The sequence below is a fragment of the Oncorhynchus kisutch genome, linkage group LG17 (genome assembly GCF_002021735.2).
Source record: "Oncorhynchus kisutch isolate 150728-3 linkage group LG17, Okis_V2, whole genome shotgun sequence".
Taxonomy (NCBI): Eukaryota; Metazoa; Chordata; class Actinopteri; order Salmoniformes; family Salmonidae; genus Oncorhynchus; species Oncorhynchus kisutch.
The window spans coordinates 27,127,212-27,146,051 of record NC_034190.2 but is presented as its reverse complement, the minus strand read 5'-3'; the positions used below and the strand labels follow the sequence as shown (position 1 = coordinate 27,146,051).

The following is an 18,840-nucleotide window of genomic DNA, read 5'->3' as shown; positions in this document are numbered from 1 at the left end:
AGTTGTTTGGGCTAAATTATAGGTGGGCTATGTACAGGTGCAGTAATCTGTGAGCTGCTCTGACAGTTGGTGCTTAAAGCTAGTGAGGGAGATAAGTGTTTCCAGTTTCAGAGATTTTTGTAGTTCGTTCCAGTCATTGGCAGCAGAGAACTGGAAGGAGAGGCGGCCAAAGAAAGAATTGGTTTTGGGGGTGACTAGAGAGATATACCTGCTGGAGCGTGTGCTACAGGTGGGAGATGCTATGGTGACCAGCGAGCTGAGATAAGGGGGGACTTTACCTAGCAGGGTCTTGTAGATGACATGGAGCCAGTGGGTTTGGCGACGAGTATGAAGCGAGGGCCAGCCAACGAGAGCGTACAGGTCGCAATGGTGGGTAGTATATGGGGCTTTGGTGATAAAACGGATTGCACTGTGATAGACTGCATCCAATTTGTTGAGTAGGGTATTGGAGGCTATTTTGTAAATGACATCGCCAAAGTCGAGGATTGGTAGGATGGTCAGTTTTACAAGGGTATGTTTGGCAGCATGAGTGAAGGATGCTTTGTTGCGAAATAGGAAGCCAATTCTAGATTTAACTTTGGATTGGAGATGTTTGATATGGGTCTGGAAGGAGAGTTTACAGTCTAACCAGACACCTAAGTATTTGTAGTTGTCCACGTATTCTAAGTCAGAGCCGTCCAGAGTAGTGATGTTGGACAGGCGGGTAGGTGCAGGTAGCGATCGGTTGAAGAGCATGCATTTAGTTTTACTTGTATTTAAGAGCAATTGGAGGCCACGGAAGGAGAGTTGTATGGCATTGAAGCTTGCCTGGAGGGTTGTTAACACAGTGTCCAAAGAAGGGCCGGAAGTATACAGAATGGTGTCGTCTGCGTAGAGGTGGATCAGGGACTCACCAGCAGCAAGAGCGACCTCATTGATGTATACAGAGAAGAGAGTCGGTCCAAGAATTGAACCCTGTGGCACCCCCATAGAGACTGCCAGAGGTCCGGACAGCAGACCCTCCGATTTGACACACTGAACTCTATCAGAGAAGTAGTTGGTGAACCAGGCGAGGCAATCATTTGAGAAACCAAGGCTGTCGAGTCTGCCGATGAGGATATGGTGATTGACAGAGTCGAAAGCCTTGGCCAGATCAATGAATACGGCTGCACAGTAATGTTTCTTATCGATGGCGGTTAAGATATCGTTTAGGACCTTGAGCGTGGCTGAGGTGCACCCATGACCAGCTCTGAAACCGGATTGCATAGCAGAGAAGGTATGGTGAGATTCGAAATGGTCGGTAATCTGTTTGTTGACTTGGCTTTCGAAGACTTTAGAAAGGCACGGTAGGATAGATATAGGTCTGTAGCAGTTTGGGTGCCTGGCGTCTGTCTGCCTGGCGTCTGTCTGCCTGGCGTCTGTCATCATGGCACACATCCCAATGTTTTAAAACATTTTGTGAAACATCTGCACATGACTAGACCCAAAATGATTGATAATAACCATTATTTGGATTAAATTAACAGGTTACCTTCGTATTTCGTGAAAGTACATTTTCAGGGAAGAAGCTATTTCCACTTCAATGACGACCTTTCCTGTGTAAGGAGTGTTCATTTTTTACAGAGCGTCACATGTGGGAAGGGTAAAGTTGTGCTGGACTGACCGTTGACAGTGATGTTGCCTGCGGTGCGTGGGACCCCCACCAGGGTGACTGGGTAGAGACCAGACTCAGCAGGCAGGGACAGGGCAGCAGGCAGGGCCTCAAACTCAACACCCGATGTCAGCAAACCCTGGACAGGACAGAGGACAACAGATCAGTCAGAGGAATTACATTTCAAATCAGGTTACTGTTGGGCATAATTCATAACAAAACTAATCGTGACTGCACTCAAAGTGCATCAATTATTTAGCTTGATGAGATACGACGCAGTTCATTAAAATTCATGTTATCAGTGGAGCTTCATTAAAATGACTTGATGCCATGTTATCAAAGTGTCAAAAGACGGGTTCTACTTCGAAATGTGGCCCTATTAATTAAACACAAACGGAGACTTTGAGCATGCGGCAACGGTTCAATGGGGACAGCAGGAAATCTAAGTCGCTCTGAACTAAAATGGTGATATTATTGAAGCGCACAGACACCTGTCAAAGTCACACAGTCACAACTGACTTGATAAAAGTTCCCTTTGCTTTTTAACTAAATCAAGTGGATCTAATGAATCAGATTCCACTGTTCTAATGTGACATGATGAGAGAGAAAACCCACAAGTGTCCCAGTGCTGTGGTGGGCGGCAGTTTCTGCAATGTTCCCATCAGAAGTTCAGATGAAGGAAAGGAGAGGAAGCAACTTTAGATTATTGAAACCCAGTGTTTCCCAACACCTTTTCTCCAGTACCCACAACAGCACACATTTCATTGCAGCACCTGATTCTACTAAACTAATCATCAAGCCCTTGACAAGTTGAATGTCTAGGGCAACAACAAAAATGTGCACTGTGGGGGGTTCTGGAGGACCGGAGATGGGACACTTAAAGGACAGGAGAGGAAAACACTGGATTATTGAAACCAAGCATCCCATTGTTCTGGTGGGAGGGAGGTGGTCTCAGGTCCCAGTAACACAGTGATCTGGTGGGAGGGAGGTGGTCTCAGGTCCTGGTACCACATTGCCGTGGTGGGAGGGAGGTGGTCTCAGGTCCCAGTAACACAGTGATCTGGTGGGAGGGAGGTGGTCTCAGGTCCTGGTACCACATTGCCGTGGTGGGAGGGAGGTGGTCTCAGGTCCCAGTACAACAGTGCCGTGGTGGGAGGGAGGTGGTCTCAGGTCCCAGTAACACAGTGATCTGGTGGGAGGGAGGTGGTCTCAGGTCCCAGTAACACAGTGCCGTGGTGGGAGGGAGGTGGTCTCAGGTCCCAGTACCACAGTGCAGTGGTGGGAGGGAGGTGGTCTCAGGTCCCAGTAACACAGTGATCTGGTGGGAGGGAGGTGGTCTCAGGTCCCAGTAACACAGTGATCTGGTGGGAGGGAGGTGGTCTCAGGTCCCGGTACCACAGTGATCTGGTGGGAGGGAGGTGGTCTCAGGTCCCAGTAACACAGTGCCGTGGTGGGAGGGAGGTGGTCTCAGGTCCCGGTACCACAGTGCCGTGGTGGGAGGGATGTGGTCTCAGGTCCCGGTACCACAGTGCCGTGGTGGGAGGGAGGTTGTCTCAGATCCCAGTAACACAGTGATCTGGTGGGAGGGAGGTTGTCTCAGGTCCCAGTAACACAGTGCCATGGTGGGAGGGAGGTTGTCTCAGTGCCGTGGTGGGAGGGAGGTGGTCTCAGGTCCCAGTAACACAGTGCCGTGGTGGGAGGGAGGTGGTCTCAGGTCCCAGTAACACAGTGCCGTGGTGGGAGGGAGGTGGTCTCAGGTCCCGGTACCACAGTGCCGTGGTGGGAGGGAGGTGGTCTCAGGTCCCAGTAACACAGTGATCTGGTGGGAGGGAGGTGGTCTCAGGTCCCAGTAACACAGTGCCGTGGTGGGAGGGAGGTGGTCTCAGGTCCCGGTACCACAGTGCCGTGGTGGGAGGGAGGTGGTCTCAGGTCCCAGTAACACAGTGATCTGGTGGGAGGGAGGTGGTCTCAGGTCCCAGTAACACAGTGCCGTGGTGGGAGGGAGGTGGTCTCAGGTCCCGGTACCACAGTGCCGTGGTGGGAGGGAGGTGGTCTCAGGTCCCGGAAGCACAGTGTTCTGGTGGGAGGGAGGTGGTCTCAGGTCCCAGTAACACAGTGCCGTGGTGGGAGGGAGGTGGTCTCAGGTCCCATTACCACAGTGCCGTGGTGGGAGGGATGTGGTCTCAGGTCCCAGTTCCCAGTGTCTTCAGAAATCCATCACCCTCACCTTGCCCCGATATCCTGGAGATGAGATCAGCCCCAGCTGGCACCGCCATCTCCCACAGAGAAAACTGATGGTTCTCACCGTATGAGAGAGAGAGAAGAGGAAACTTCAAACACACACACAAAAGGAAACGGTGTAAATGGAAGGCTGTTTGCTCTGCCGGAGGAGGAGAGGAGGGGAGATTGGAAAGGAGTCCTACACAGTCACAGAGAAGGTACAGTTGCGTTCGACTCCACTATCTCCGACAGGGGAATATGCTAGTTTAACAACTATCACTTAAACTGTAGTATTCTACCATTGCCAGCCTTCAAAGTCTACAATGAGAGAAAGGAAATAAGTCAAGGATCTGAATACGCTGACTTGGGTTCTCAACCCAGACAACTGGGTGACTTTGAATGTGTAATCTGTCATTCATGATGTCCTATATAAAACCAAGAACGTTGACCAGTGTATATGGAGATGCTGCTTATACTCTATTTACACAAACTGGTGGTCAAGTCTCTGGTCAGTAGGCTGGCTGCCCAACGTCATGAAAGACACCATCAATCAATTTTTTATCAAGTTGCAAACGCGACTTCACTTGGGAGGTTGAAGTGTGTCTCCAGTCACAGAGCCTCTGTGGTGGCATGATAGTCCTTTACAAAGCATTCCTCTTGCTGCTTTACAGAGAGAGAAAAAGACTACACCCCTGTACTGGATAAGAAAAATACAAGTGAACCTATTGGAAATAACTCATTTGCATCCATCCTTGAAAAGGTTAATCAGCCCCGGCTCGCTATTGCTAATGATGTGGAGATGGACGGATGGATAGATTATTTCCAATAGTTTCATTTCCTTTGCCATTACGATGCAGTGATTAACACTGGAATGAGATGAAACCAGCAGTATATTGATTCATCAATTGCAGAGGGGAAAAAAACAAATGTAGTAAACAATATTAACAGACAGACACCAATGAGCCATCTCTGAGAGGGACAAAGACACATCATAATCACTTACAGTAACCTTTCCTTCAGAATGTTTGTCTAGACTAGAGAGCCCACTCCACAGCCAGATAGTGAAGACATTGGCTAGTTTGAGCAGCAGCCTCACAAATATGAAAGATTAATTATAGTTTCTCATTTTACGAAATAAATTATCTACATCTGTCTTAATTGTTAGAGTCTTCCATCCTTGAACACTAAAGTTCAAATAAAATACAGTACTTCATTCACTATATATAACATTATATATATATATATATATATATATATATATATATATATATATATATATATATATATATATATATATATATATATATATATATATATATATATATATATATATATATATATATATATATATATAAATATAAATAATTCAACCACTCCACAAATTTCTTGTTTACAAACTATAGTTTTGGCAAGTCGGTTAGGACATCGACTTTGTGCATGACAAGTAATTTTATTGACAGATTATTTTTACCGGGACCTGAGACAACCTCACTAATTCATTGCATCAAAATTCCAGTGGGTGAGAAGTTTACATTCACTAAGTAGACTGTCTTTAAACAGCTTGGAAAATTCCAGAAAATGATGTCATGGCTTTAGAAGCTTCTGATAGACTAATTTAAAATATTTCAGTCAATTGGAGGTGTACCTGTGGATGTATTTCAAGGCCTACCTTCGAACTCAGTGCCTCTTTGCTTGACATCATGGGAAAATCAAAAAAAATTGTAGACCTCCACAAGTCTGGTTCATCCTTGGGAGCAATTTCCAAACGCCTGAAGGTACCACGTTCATCTGTACAAACAATAGTATGCAAGTATAAACACCGTGGGACCACGCAGCCGTCATACCACTCAGGAAGGAGACGTGTTCTGTCTCCAAGAGATGAATGCACTTTTGGTGCAAAAAGTGCAAATCAATCCCAGAACAGAAGCAAAGGACCTTGTGAAGATGCTGGAGGAAACAGGTACAAAAGTATCTATATCCACAGTAAAACAAGTCCTATATCGACATAACTTGAAAGGCCGCCCAGCAAGAAAGAAGCCACTGCTCCAAAACTGCCATAAAATAGCCAGACTACGGTTTGCAGCTGCTCATGGGGTCAAAGATTGTACTTTTTGGAGAAATGTCCTCTGGGCTGATGAAACAAAAATAGAACTGTTTGGCCAGAATGACCATCATTATGTTCGGAGGATAAAGGGGGAAGCTTGCAAGCCGAAGAACACCATCCCAACCGTGAAGCACGGGGGGTGGCAGCATCATGTTGTGGGGGTGCTTTGCTGCAGGAAAGACTGGTGCGCTTCACAAAAGAGATGGCATCATGAGGAAGAAAATGATGTGAATATATTGAAGCAACATCTCAAGACATCAGTCAGGAAGTTAAAGCTTGGTCGCAAATGGATCTTCCAAATGGACAATGACCGCAAGCATACATGCAAAGTTGTGGCAAAATGGCAACTAAGTCAAGGTATTGGAGTGGCCATCACAAAGCCTTGACCTCAATCCTATAGGACATTTGTGGGCAGAACTGAAAAAGCATGTGTGAGCAAAGAGGCCTACAAACCTGACTCAGTTACACCAGCTCTGTCAGGAGGGATGGGCCAAAATGCACCCAACTTATTGTGGGAAGCTTGTAGAAGGCTAGCCAAAACATTTGACCCAAGTTAGACAATGTAAAGGCAATGCTACCAAATACTAGTTGAGTGTATGTAAACTTCTGACCCACTGGGAATGTGATGAAAGAAATGAAAGCTGAAATAAATAATTCTCTCTACCATTATTCTGACAAATCACATTATTAAAATAAAGTGGTGATCCTAACTGACCTAAGACAGGGAATTTTTACTCGGATTAAATGTCAGGAATTGTGAAAAACTGAGTTTAAATGTATTTGGCTAAGGTGTATGTAAACTTCCGACTTCAACTGTGTGTGTGTGTGTGTGTGTGTGTGATATATATAAATATACACACCATCTTCCAGTTTGGAACTCGGTCGTCAGTGTTGCAACCGAGGATAGACCATTTTTACATGCTTCGCACTTCAGCTCTCGGCGGTCCCGTTCTGTTAGCTTGTGTTGCCTACCACTTCGTGGCTAAGGCATTGTTGGTCCTAAAAGTTTCCACTTCACAATAACAGCACGTACAGTTGACCGGGGTAGCTCTAGCAGGGCAGAAATCTGACAAACGTATTAGTTGGAAAGGTGGCATCCTTTGACGGTGCTATGTTGAAAACTCACTGAGGTGGATGGTCCTCCCCTGCCTCCTCTGAGGAGCCTCCAGTGGTATACATGTACAGTACCAGTCAAAAGTTTGGACACACCTACTCATTCAAGGGTTTTTCTTTATTTTTACTATTTTCTACACTGTAGAATAATAGTGAAGACCTCAAAACTATGAAAGAACACATATGGAAAAATGTAGAAATGTAGAAACCAAAGAAAGTATATTTGACATGTAAGTTAAATTTGAGATTCTTCAAAAGTAGCCACCCTTTGCCTTGATGACAGCTTTGCACACTCTTGGTATTCTCTCAAACCATCTTAATTGGGTTGAGGTCGGGTGATTGAAGAAGCCAGATGATCTGATGGCGCAATCCATCGCTCTCCTTGTTAAAATATCCCTTACACACCCTGGAGGTGTGTTTTGGGTCATTGTCCAGTAAAAAAACAAAAACCAGATGGGATGGCGTATCGCTGCAGAATGCTGTGGTAGCCATGCTGGTTAAGTGTGCCTTGAATTCTAAATAAATCACTGGCAGTGTCACCAGCAATGCACCTCCACTCCATCACACCACCTCCTCCATGCTTCACGGTGGGAACCACACATGCAGAGATCATCCGTTCACCTACTCTGCGTCTCACAAAAACATGGCGATTGGAACAAAAAAAAAAATCTCAAATTTGGACTCATCAGACCAAAAGGACAGATTTCCTCCAGTCTTATGTCCATTGCTCGTGTTTCTTGGCCCAAGCAAGTCTCTTCATGTTGCTGTCCTTTTGTAGTGGTTTCTTTGCAGCAATTCGACCATGAAGGCCTGATTCACACAGTCTCCTCTGAACAGTTGATGTTGCGATGTGTCTGTTACTTGATCTCTGTGAAACATTTATTTGGCCTGCAATTTCTGAGGCTGGTAACTGTAATGACCTTATGCTCTGCACCAGAGGTAACTCTGGGTCTTCCATTCCTGTGATGGTCCTCATGAGAGCCAGTGTCATCATAGCGCTTGATGGTTTTGTGACTACACTTGAAACATTTTCAAAGTTCTTGAAATGCTCCATATTGACTGACCTTCATCTTAAAAGTAATGATGGACTGTCATTTCTCTTTGCTTATTTGAGCTGTTCTTGGCATAATATGGACTTGGTCTTTTACCAAATAGACATTTTTTACCTTCTGTGTCCCACCCCTACCTTGCCACAACACAACTGATTGGCTCAAACGCATTAAGAAGGAAAGAAATTCCACAAATTAACTTTTAACAAAGGCACACCTGTTAATTGAAATGCATTACAGATGACTACCTCATGAAGCTGGTTGAGAGAATGCCAAGAGTGTGCAAAGCTGTCATCAAGGCAAAGGGTGGCTACTTTGAAGAATCTCAAATATATCTCTTTTTTGGTTCCTACATGACTCCATATGTGTAATTTCATCGTGTTGATGTCTTCACTATTATTCTACAAATGATAAAATAGTACAAATCAAGAAAAACCCGTGAATGAGTCGGTGTGTCCAAACGTTTGACTGGTACTGTACAAACTCAATATACACTGAGTATACCAAACATTAGGAACTCCTTTCTTATATTGAGCCCCCCTCCCCATTTTGTATGGATGGATTCTACAATGTGTCGAAAGTGTTCCACAGTGATGGTGGCCCATGTTGACTCTAATGCTTACCACAGTTGTGTCAAGTTGGCTGGGTGGTGGACCATTCTTGATACACACAGAAAACTGTTGAGGCTGAAAAACCCTGCAGCGTTTCAGTTTCTTGACACAACCCAACACGCCTGGCACCTACTACCATACCCCGTTCAAAGTCACTTAAATATTTTGTCTTGCCCATTCACCATCTGAATGGCATACAAACACAATCCATGTCTCAATTGCCTCAAAATGTAAAAATAATTATTTAACCTGTCACCTCCCCTTCATCTACACTGATTTAAAGTGGATTTAACAAGTGACATCAATAAGGGAGCATAGCTTTCACCTGGATTCACTTGATCAGTCTGTCATAAAAAGAGCAGGTATTCTTAATGTTTTGTGGGAAGGCTTTGCGATAGATGTTGGAATATTGCTGCGGGGAATTCCTTCCATTCAGCCATAAGAGCATTAGTGAGGTTGGGCACTGATGTTAGGCGATTAGATCTGGCTCGCAGTCGGCGTTCCAATTCATCCCAAAGGTGTTCAATGGAGTTGAGATCAGGGTACTGTGCAGGCCAGTCAAGTTCTTTCACACCGATCTTGAAAAAACATTTCTGTATGGACCTCGCTTTGTGCACAGGGGCTTTGTCATGTTGAATCAGCAAAGGGCCTTCCCCAAACTGTTGCCACGAAGTTGGAAGCACAGAATTGTCTAGAATGCCATTCTATGCTGTAGTGTTAAGATTTTCCTTCACTGGAACTAAGGGACCTAGCCCGAACCATGAAAAACAGCCCCAGACCATTATTCCTCATCCACCAAACTCTACAGTTGGCACTATGCATTGGGGCAGGTAATGTTCTCCTTGGTTAAAATACACTGTTCGCAATGAAGGTCTCCAGTAACTTCAACAGCACTGTCTGGGCTAAAGGAGGACAGCTGGGTCCGTCCTCCTCTGGCTACATCGACTTCAATACAAAACCTAGGAGGCTTGTAGGACTCACCCCCTTCCATAGAACTACATGGAAATTATGACCACTTCCGGAGGACGCCCTCCAACCAATCAAAGCTTTTACAGTATGAGATGACATGTCCATCCAATCATAGAATTAGGATCAGAGAATGAACCTATTGAGTTGTATTGAGATTGTGCCACAGAGCATTATGGGGGTTCTATGTGTTGAGAAGCTTGTTGACATGGTTGGATAGCGATTAAGAGTGAATAGTGATGGTTAAGCATTTTTGGGACATTTTTCAATTCAAATTTGTTTTCATAAATTACAGGAGATATATTATAAATTGTTTTCTTGGGTTTAGAACTTTATTATTTTTGTCCAGTTAGCAAGGAAAATGTAAATAAATTGCACTAACAGTAGCTAGCTAGCTACCAGCACGAGTGTGCAGTTCTCTACCCGAATGGTAGAATGGAGTTTCTGTTGAAGGACCCCTTTCATTCTCTGGGGTAAATTAAAAGCAAGGGTCGACCTCTGCCTGAGATCAGTTTCATAAAGAAGGATGAAAGGTGAGGGCATTCAATACCAACTGTTATCAAATGTATAACTGGTTAACAGGGAGCCTATCATCAAGCTGCCTGTAATTGCACATTACGATGCTTTACATGCTGAACATCTTTTCGGGGATGTTGCAAACAGTTCCGAATGATTTGATAGCTTCCATCGCATCATCCATTAAACGTTAGATTAGAGCATTTGACGCAGCACATTTTGTCTGTGCACTCAAGTAGGCTTTGCACTTTCTTCCGGTATTTATTGAACAACAATGGTAACACAATCACTCCGGACAGACACAAGTAAAAACTCATGACATAAATGTTACAGCAGCCTAGGCTACACCTAAACATTAGAAATCTGACATGCTGTATGGGACGAAAACAAGACAACTTTTCAGTCTGATCAACTGTAGGCTACTAATAAGAGCAGCTGCATGCAGCCTATGTGCGCTGTCCATCTGGTCAGGGAAACTAATTGGTAACGTTATGTATTTATAGTCCATTTGTGTGTCAGGAGAACATGTGAATGTGATAAAATGTAGATTATATTCACAATTGGGCTGGCTGGACTGCCTATAGGTTTTCACCCAAAATGATTACCTGGAATGAATCCATCAACATAATCGTGATGGCAGATGTGAGTCTTTTTTTTTTTTTTACAAGGCCTACAGTTGCATAGGCCTGCATGATGCAAACACGCATAAAGTAAGCTCAGCCCTGTGAGTTATATTGTCTGTTGTTGTCTATGTGTCTGGGTAGAGAAAATCCCCCTCCTAATCTAGTCTAAATATAATTGATATGAACAAATATAAGGTAGCTGCAGTTTGAGAAGGTTTTCATCCCCCCCAGGGACAGGAGTTTTTTTAAACCATGTGATTTTATCATGAAAAACGGGTCCCACCATAGCCCATACAAAACCTTTTTACAACTGATTAATCACTGTCAAATGATATGGTAACATAAGGAAAAACTCCATGCCCCAGGGGGTAAAAATTGCCCCGCCACTGTGGGACCTATGGTGCCACCAGTCTGCTTGCAGTTGTCAGTTATCATCAGCTATGTGGGTGATCAGGGCTTTATTCAGGAACGTTTCTTGGGCTACTTTGATGCGTCAAGTGGGTGTTTGACTTTATGACATTTGAGATGTCCGAGTTTAACTTCATAGAGATTCTCGTTGTCCAAACCTATGATGGCGCAGCTGTAATGGAATGTATCTGCTATTTGTAAGTCCCCTCATGTTCCATGATTAAGAGGTGATGACTACTCCACTACCATTGTCAACTTTCTCCTGATACGATCTGAAGCCACAGCGTCTCATGTGCCCGCTCATCCACTGGCACATTGAATGTTTCCTCTCCAAGCACAGAGTACCCCTATCTGTTTTCTCTCATTACTGGATGTAGAGTCAATCACATACACAATATTACACATCAGTGAATTTACTCCTTGCTTGGACTAACTCATTCTTAGCTATTTTATCTAACTGTGTAGCGTATTCTGTTATTGTTTATCTTCCCAGTAAAATCCTGTCCTGCACAAGCCTCTGAACACCTCAACTCATGCCCTCATTCAATCACTGCTGTGATCCCTTCCCAAAACTATAAGTAGCCCACTCATTCCCCTTTCCCATAATGTTGTACTATAAATGTCTTTATTAAATGCTTTGGGTTAAAATAATTAGTCTTTGTTGATTTTCAAAACACACTTTGTGGTCTCCGTGCGTTCCGCGCCTATACCAGGAGTCTCCTACCCTCAATTCTTCAAGTCACCAGCCACCACTGATGTATACCAGTAACATTCATCCAAGTGATACCACTTTTAGCTCTACTCATAATCTAACAACTAAGAGATCTATACAAGTTTGCTAACAACTTCATTTCCCACTCATGAAAATAACCACCTACATGCCTATCCAAGGTGAGATTGATTTGTTTATGAGAAGGGGGGGAAGGGGGTATAAACCTGTTGGCATTGGCAGCCGCTGTGAAAATGAGAGGGGGCAGTAAGTGCACCACTTGAATTGTAAATCGATATGGAACAAAGCAGAGCTGGTACTAATGCAGGAGTCGTGTGGAGACTGAGAAGAAGGGCTGCCCAACTGCCAGCCAGGTCACCTTGGTAGCAGGCGAGACAGACGGGGAGGCAGGAAAGTGCCCTTGTGTGTGTGTGTGTGTGTGTGTGTGTGTGTGTGTGTGTGTGAATGTGAGTGACAGAAAGAGTTGGAAGTTGGGAGAAGCAGACAGGCAAAAGTAACTTTACATGAGGTGGATGGATTGACCTCTCTCCATCTATCCCCTCCACCTCTCCATGGTCCCGGCATGGGGTGAGGAAGCAGCCTGCATGGGTTCAAATACTATACCATTTCTTTCAAAAACTTTAAGTCTGATTGACCTGCCTGGAGTGACAGATGGATGGGGTTTGCACTTTTGGGACTTTTCCATTGGTTCCTTTTTTTTTTTTACAATACAAAACAGACATACAAATGACAACATACAGACAGACGAACACAAACATCCACATCACTCCAGACCAGACCCACCGTACCCCCCTATCACTCTCTGCGGATTTTGTTTCTCTCCCTCCCCCACACACTTTCAGCATTTGACCTTGTGTTAACAATGGAGGATTGGTTGATTTACAGTTAAGTATATGTTTCTTCAGGATAGTTGACGAGAAAAGTATCGTCCAACCTATCAGTTTGCAACCTCATATGCCATGTCTTGAAAATGTACATTGTAATGCTTCTGACAGCCAATTTTCTAACTCCGCCCATAACTTGGGAGTTTCCAGAAGACATGGATTATTGCATCATTGTTAGTTTTACACTTAAGACATGACTGCCATTGTGCTGTAGAATTAGTTCATGTTGTCTCGTGTGATAAAGTCTATACCTTAGCTTATACTGGGTTAAGTGTACATTTGTGTTGACTGTAATTTCATTAGTTATGTTCCAGCATTCCCTCCATCTTGTGCCAGTATGAGTTATTTTTAAGTCTTCACTCCAGTAGTTTGTATTTTTTCTAAGAGTGTCAGTTGGATAGGCTCTCTGGTTTAGTGTAGCTTACCTTTCTTATGAAAATCCTATTCGGGCAAAAATGGGGTTCAGTCAAGATTGATTGTCCAAAAGATTTCAAATCGAAATTTCTTGATATGAAACTTAAGTTGCATGTATTAGAAAAGATTATAATAATCAAAATCAACTCAAATTTGATTGGTACCGTGGCATACACATATTGAGGGTGAACAGTGGTTCTTCCTTTTTAAAAGTTTTGAGCTTATGCCGCGACCGTTTGTGGCAGATTGTGGTAAACTGCGTCATTCTGGCAACAATGGCTGACACTTAAATAACAGGCCATAGGGTCAGTCAGTTTGTTATATCTGGAGTACTTCTCCTGTCCTATTCGGTGTCCTGTGTGAATCTAAGTGTGCGTTCTCTAATTCTCTCCTTCTCTCTTTCTTTCTCTCTCTCGGAGGACCTGAGCCCTAGGACCATGCCCCAGGATTACCTGACATGATGACTCCTTGCTGTCCCCAGTCCACCTGGCCGTGCTGCTGCTCCAGTTTCAACTGTTCTGCCTTCTTATTATTCGAACATGCTGATCATTTATGAACATTTGAACATCTTGGCCATGTTCTGTTATAATCTCCACCCGGCACAGCCAGAAGAGGATTGGCCACCCCACATAGCCTGGTTCCTCTCTAGGTTTCTTCCTAGGTTTTGGCCTTTCTAGGGAGTTTTTCCTAGCCACCGTGCTTCTACACCTGCATTGCTTGCTGTTTGGGGTTTTAGGCTGGGTTTCTGTACAGCAATTTGAGATATCAGCTGATGTACGAAGGGCTATATAAATAAATTTGATTTGATTTGATTTGCATAGAAATCTGTGGCACCCCGCAAGCCGTGCTGCAGTACGCCACAACTTTTAAAAGGAAGAACCACTGTAGCTAACTGCTTGTGTTCCTAGCTCTAACAGTACAGTCGTATCTAACAATTCACAGAAACACACAATCGAAAAGTAAAAGAACGGAATTAAGAGATCTATAAATATTAGTATGAGAAATGTCGGAGTGGCATTGACTGGAATACAGTAGAATACACAGGTGAAATTAGTAAAACATTATGTTCCATTATTAAATTGACCTGTGATTCCATATCTATGTACATAGGACAGCAGCCTCTAAGGTTCAGGGTTGAGTGACCGGGTGGCTAGTGACAGTGACTAAGTTCAGGGCAGGGTACTGGGTGGAGGCCAGCTAGTAATGGCTATTTAACAGTCTGATGGCCTTGAGATAGAAGCTGTTTTTCAGTCTCTCAGTCCCAGTTTTGATGCATCTGTACTGACCTCACTTTCTGAATGACAGCAGGGTGAACTGGCTGTGGCTCAGGTGGGTTATGCACTTGATGATCTTTTTGGCCTTTGTGACATCGGGTGATGTAGGTGTCCTGGAGGGCAGTGTGCCCCCGCACCACCCTCTGGAGAGCCCTGCAGTTTACGGGCGGTGCAGTCGCCTTACCAGGAGGTGATACAGCCTGACAGGAGGCTCTCAATGGTGCATCTGTAAAAGTGAGGGTCTTCAGCCTGTTGCGCTTTCTTCATCACATGGTCTGTGTGGGTGGACCATTTCAGATTGTCAGTGATGTGTACACAGAGGAACTTGAATCTTTTCACCTTCTCCACTGTGGTCCCGTCGATGTGAATAGGGGCGTGCTCTCTCTGCAGTCTCCTGAAATTCACGATCAGCTCTTTTGTTTTGTTGACTGAGTGAGAGGTTATTTTCCTGGCACCACACTCCCAGGGCACTCACCTCCTCCCTGTAGGCTGTCTCATCATTGTTGGTAATCAGATCTATATATATATATAAATAATTTGTAATTGTTTGGTATTTTCACCCCTGATTTTTCTCCCCAATTTCGTGGTATCCAATTGGTAGTAATTACAGTCTTGTCTCATCACTGCAACTCCCGTACGGACTCGGGAATCTCTCTGAAAACTACAGACGCTGTTGGGTTCATACAGCTCCATATCAGGTTACAAAGTCAACACGGACAAAAGTGAAATACTTCCACTTTGACTACAGCATCTGTGAACGAACAGGTCCCTTCAGATGGTCGACACAGGGGTTCAAATATCTAGGAATCACAGTTGATAATGACTTAAGACATTTGTACAAGCGTTAACTACTCTGTCTTGGTTCAGAAGGCGGTGGATGACTTGAATAGATGGATAGATCTGCCTCTTACATTATTTGGGCGAATTAGCTGTATTAAAGATGAACGTTCTGCCTAAGATGATGTACCTATATCAATCTTTACACATATCCCTACCTGAGAGTTTCTTTAAGTTCCTTAACAAGACCATAAGGGCTTACGGTCTAGGAGGTCTCCGCCTACCAAATTTCAAGATGTATTACTGGGCAGGGCAAATTAGATTCATTTCCATCTCAATTGAAACTGAACCAGCCCTTTCTTGGACTCAAATGGAAATGTTTGCTCTTAATGAAGAGGTTGGGAGTAATAGTATCTACAAGTGGAACCCCAAGACTATATCAACAAAAATCCCTGTACCATCAATTTAGTAAGATCTTGGTATGAAATTCGTAAGTTATTTGGTCTGAAACAAGACGTGACACCTAAAACACCCCTGTGGCAAAACAGACTCCTGCCAAAAATGTTGAACAGTGGCATGAGAAGGGGATAAGGCATGTAGAACTCTGTTATAGAGATGGGGTACTTATGACAAATATCACTTATGCAATAATCAGTTTTTTTCATATTTACAGGGAAGAAACCTTCTCAGAAACACTCTTGATAGAGAGTGATACATCTCCAAGTATTGAACACCATGACAACCATGACTCATATAGATGTATATCCAGAGTGGACTCGTTGCCAATGCAACAACGCCCAAAACCAGATGTACATAAGTCAACAGAGCGACGGGATTCTGATTTGAATATTTTAATTGATGAGGGTCTCTGGTCGGACCTATGCCAAGATAGTGTGTCAGCAACCATCAACTCTAAACACAGACTTCTACATTACAACTTCCTCCACCTACTCTGACACCTCAAGAGGTTACATAGACATCACCCTGAAATATCAGAAATGGGGTTCTCGATGTGAAACAGAAGGCACTTTTATGAATTTTTGTCATTGTAATTGTCAGTGTACTAAATGACAAGCCTTCTGGCATGATGTTTGTGACTCTGACCTTTATTATGGAGGTGCCTGTCCCACTTGGCCCTGAAATATGCCTTCTGGGTAACTTCCCAAATGAGGAATAACTTCAACATCAAATGTACAGAAATCACCCTGCAAGAAAATGTGTTGCATTGACACGGAAATCAGATTCTCCTCTCCCAAGTACAAGACGGCTCTCTGAAATGAATAAGTGTAGTCGTATGGAAAAGATGACCCTTCCTTTAAGAAATCAATTAAATAAATCCACTACTTGGTGAAAATATGGCAACCCTCCCTGGACGATATGTAAATACTTCCATTGGGGTTGGTGGGTGTGAGCTTGTAGATCGATGTAGCTGTTGTCTCTCTGTAATGTACTGTTTCTAATGCGTTGTGTCTATGTTGGGATCTCTTGTCATTTGTCTTATTTAGTCATTATTACTATTCTAATTTATTTATTATTTGTCATAGTTTTAATAGATCATGTATTTCGGCGGGTAGGGAGGGTTGAATGACCTTTTCTTGTAGTATCTTGCTGTATTGTATTGTTCTGTTGAATAATTTAAATAAAATCACACAAAAAAATGTATTTCTTATTAATAATGTATTGACGGTTTCTATATCTTAAGTTGCCCATGGAGACTAATTTATGTGTTAATTCTGAAAATTGTATCAACTCACTACACAAGTAAAAGCCCTGGAATTGTATCAACTCATTACACAAGTAAAAGCCCTGGAATTGTATCAACTCACTACACAAGTCTGGAAGGTTAAAACCCCCCTCAGACATATAGTCTATTCATTTAATTTGCCCATAGAACGTATGTTATGACATTGAACTATAAGTCACAAGTAAAAGCCCTGGGTGGAGAGTTGATATTCCGTTGGTTCCATTGTGCCAAGAATCCTCAAATCAGGTGCAGCTAAAGTACTGAAAAGAAAACATACTGTGTGAACTCAGGTCAGGTCATGATGAACATCAGTTTGTGTTTAAGCCAGGTCACCCTGCATGACAGCTGGACTGTACCACCTAAAGCGACCAGCTGCCATGGAAGTAGAACAAGAGGGGGTCTCTGTCTCCTTCTGTACCTCCATCTATCCATCCGCAGGTGGTGAGTCAGTGGCTAATGATGTGTGTGTGTGTGTGTGTGTGTGTGTGTGTGTGTGTGTCTCTTCACTGGCTAAGTGACAGTTCTAGGACCCCCTCAACAGCAAAGAAAGTAATAATTCCTGATCGCCGTTTGACCATCCACTCTCCCGCCGCTCCAAAACACGTGTTTTAAACACACACAAATGATTAGTTCTGCTCCGACACGCCAGAGATTGAGAATTACTCAGACCCATCCAGGTGCATACAGCAACACCTCGGACATGACAGACCCTGGGGCTCCTGTCATTGTGCACAGTCAAGACATTACACACACACACACACACACACACACACACACCCTTCCATGGCTATTTGCACTCTAGTGTCCAATTAAAGGCTGCATCAGTTCCAGCAGACGGCACACAGCGAGCAGCGCCTCGTGAAGTTATAGTACGGCTGTGTGTGTGTGTGTGTGTGTGTGTGTGTGTGTGTGTGTGTGTGCGTGCTGACAGACCGAGTCAGATGATTGTTGTGCATCTCAAATGCCGTCTGTGCCACATCAGTGCATCCGTAAAGAAACACTTCCAACGAGAAGCAAAGAGGTTCGATTCAACAATCAAAGGAATCTGATCCTGAGAGAGCCTGAACCTTTACAGATATCAAGAAAGAGATTCAAGTGTGTGAGACTGAGTGCATCCGTGACAGAGAGACAGAAGAAGAAACAATACCAATGGAGTGATAGATTGCGCTGGAGAAGAGGGTGGTATAGCTGTAAAGTCCTTTAAAAAAAGGTTCTTGATGGAATTGCTGAGGACTAAAAAGGCTGCGATCATTAAGGAGCTATTAAAAGATGCACTATGCAGAAATCGCTCCGCCATTTCCTGGTTGCTAAAATTCTAATAGTTTAGAATTCTAATTCTAAAAAATCTCATTCTGAATGTCAGTTTGTGACGAAACAAGCAAGGTTAGTGTGGAGAATCATTTTATAATCTAAACCGCTGTGAAATATATTTTCCATAAGCAAAAATATTGTATTTTCAGGTGCTTGAAACTGTTTGGAAATTAAGAACAGGAAGATTTGAAATGGTGCACATAAAACAGATCTACCGCTTCTTAGACTTGCTTTCAATAAGAATGACAGCTCTAACACACATTTCTATGTGAATATGGTCGGGTCGGCCAAAAAGTTACATATTGTTTCTTAAAACAATATGTTCACACTTGTCTCCCTTTCTGATGGCAATGGGCCTTTTTAAGAGTTGACTAAAATGGAGAGGAGAGTGAAAGGGTATTTCCTCTCACTTACCTTACTATTAGAGAAGCACTCTACACTGACAGTGAGGATAGCTAGCATGAGA

The 18,840-nt window shown here is 43.5% G+C and overlaps 1 protein-coding gene across 3 annotated transcripts in view; it reads right to left on the bottom strand.

The window, feature by feature from the left end:
* Window positions 1-18,840, bottom strand: part of trappc9 (trafficking protein particle complex subunit 9) — a 304,671-nt gene that overhangs the window by 242,582 nt on the left and 43,249 nt on the right. For all 3 annotated transcript variants that reach the window (XM_031793479.1, XM_031793478.1, XM_031793480.1), the window contains one exon: window positions 1,643-1,769. In XM_031793479.1, coding sequence (XP_031649339.1) covers window positions 1,643-1,769 — 127 coding nt within the window. The remainder of the gene's footprint in view (window positions 1-1,642; window positions 1,770-18,840) is intronic.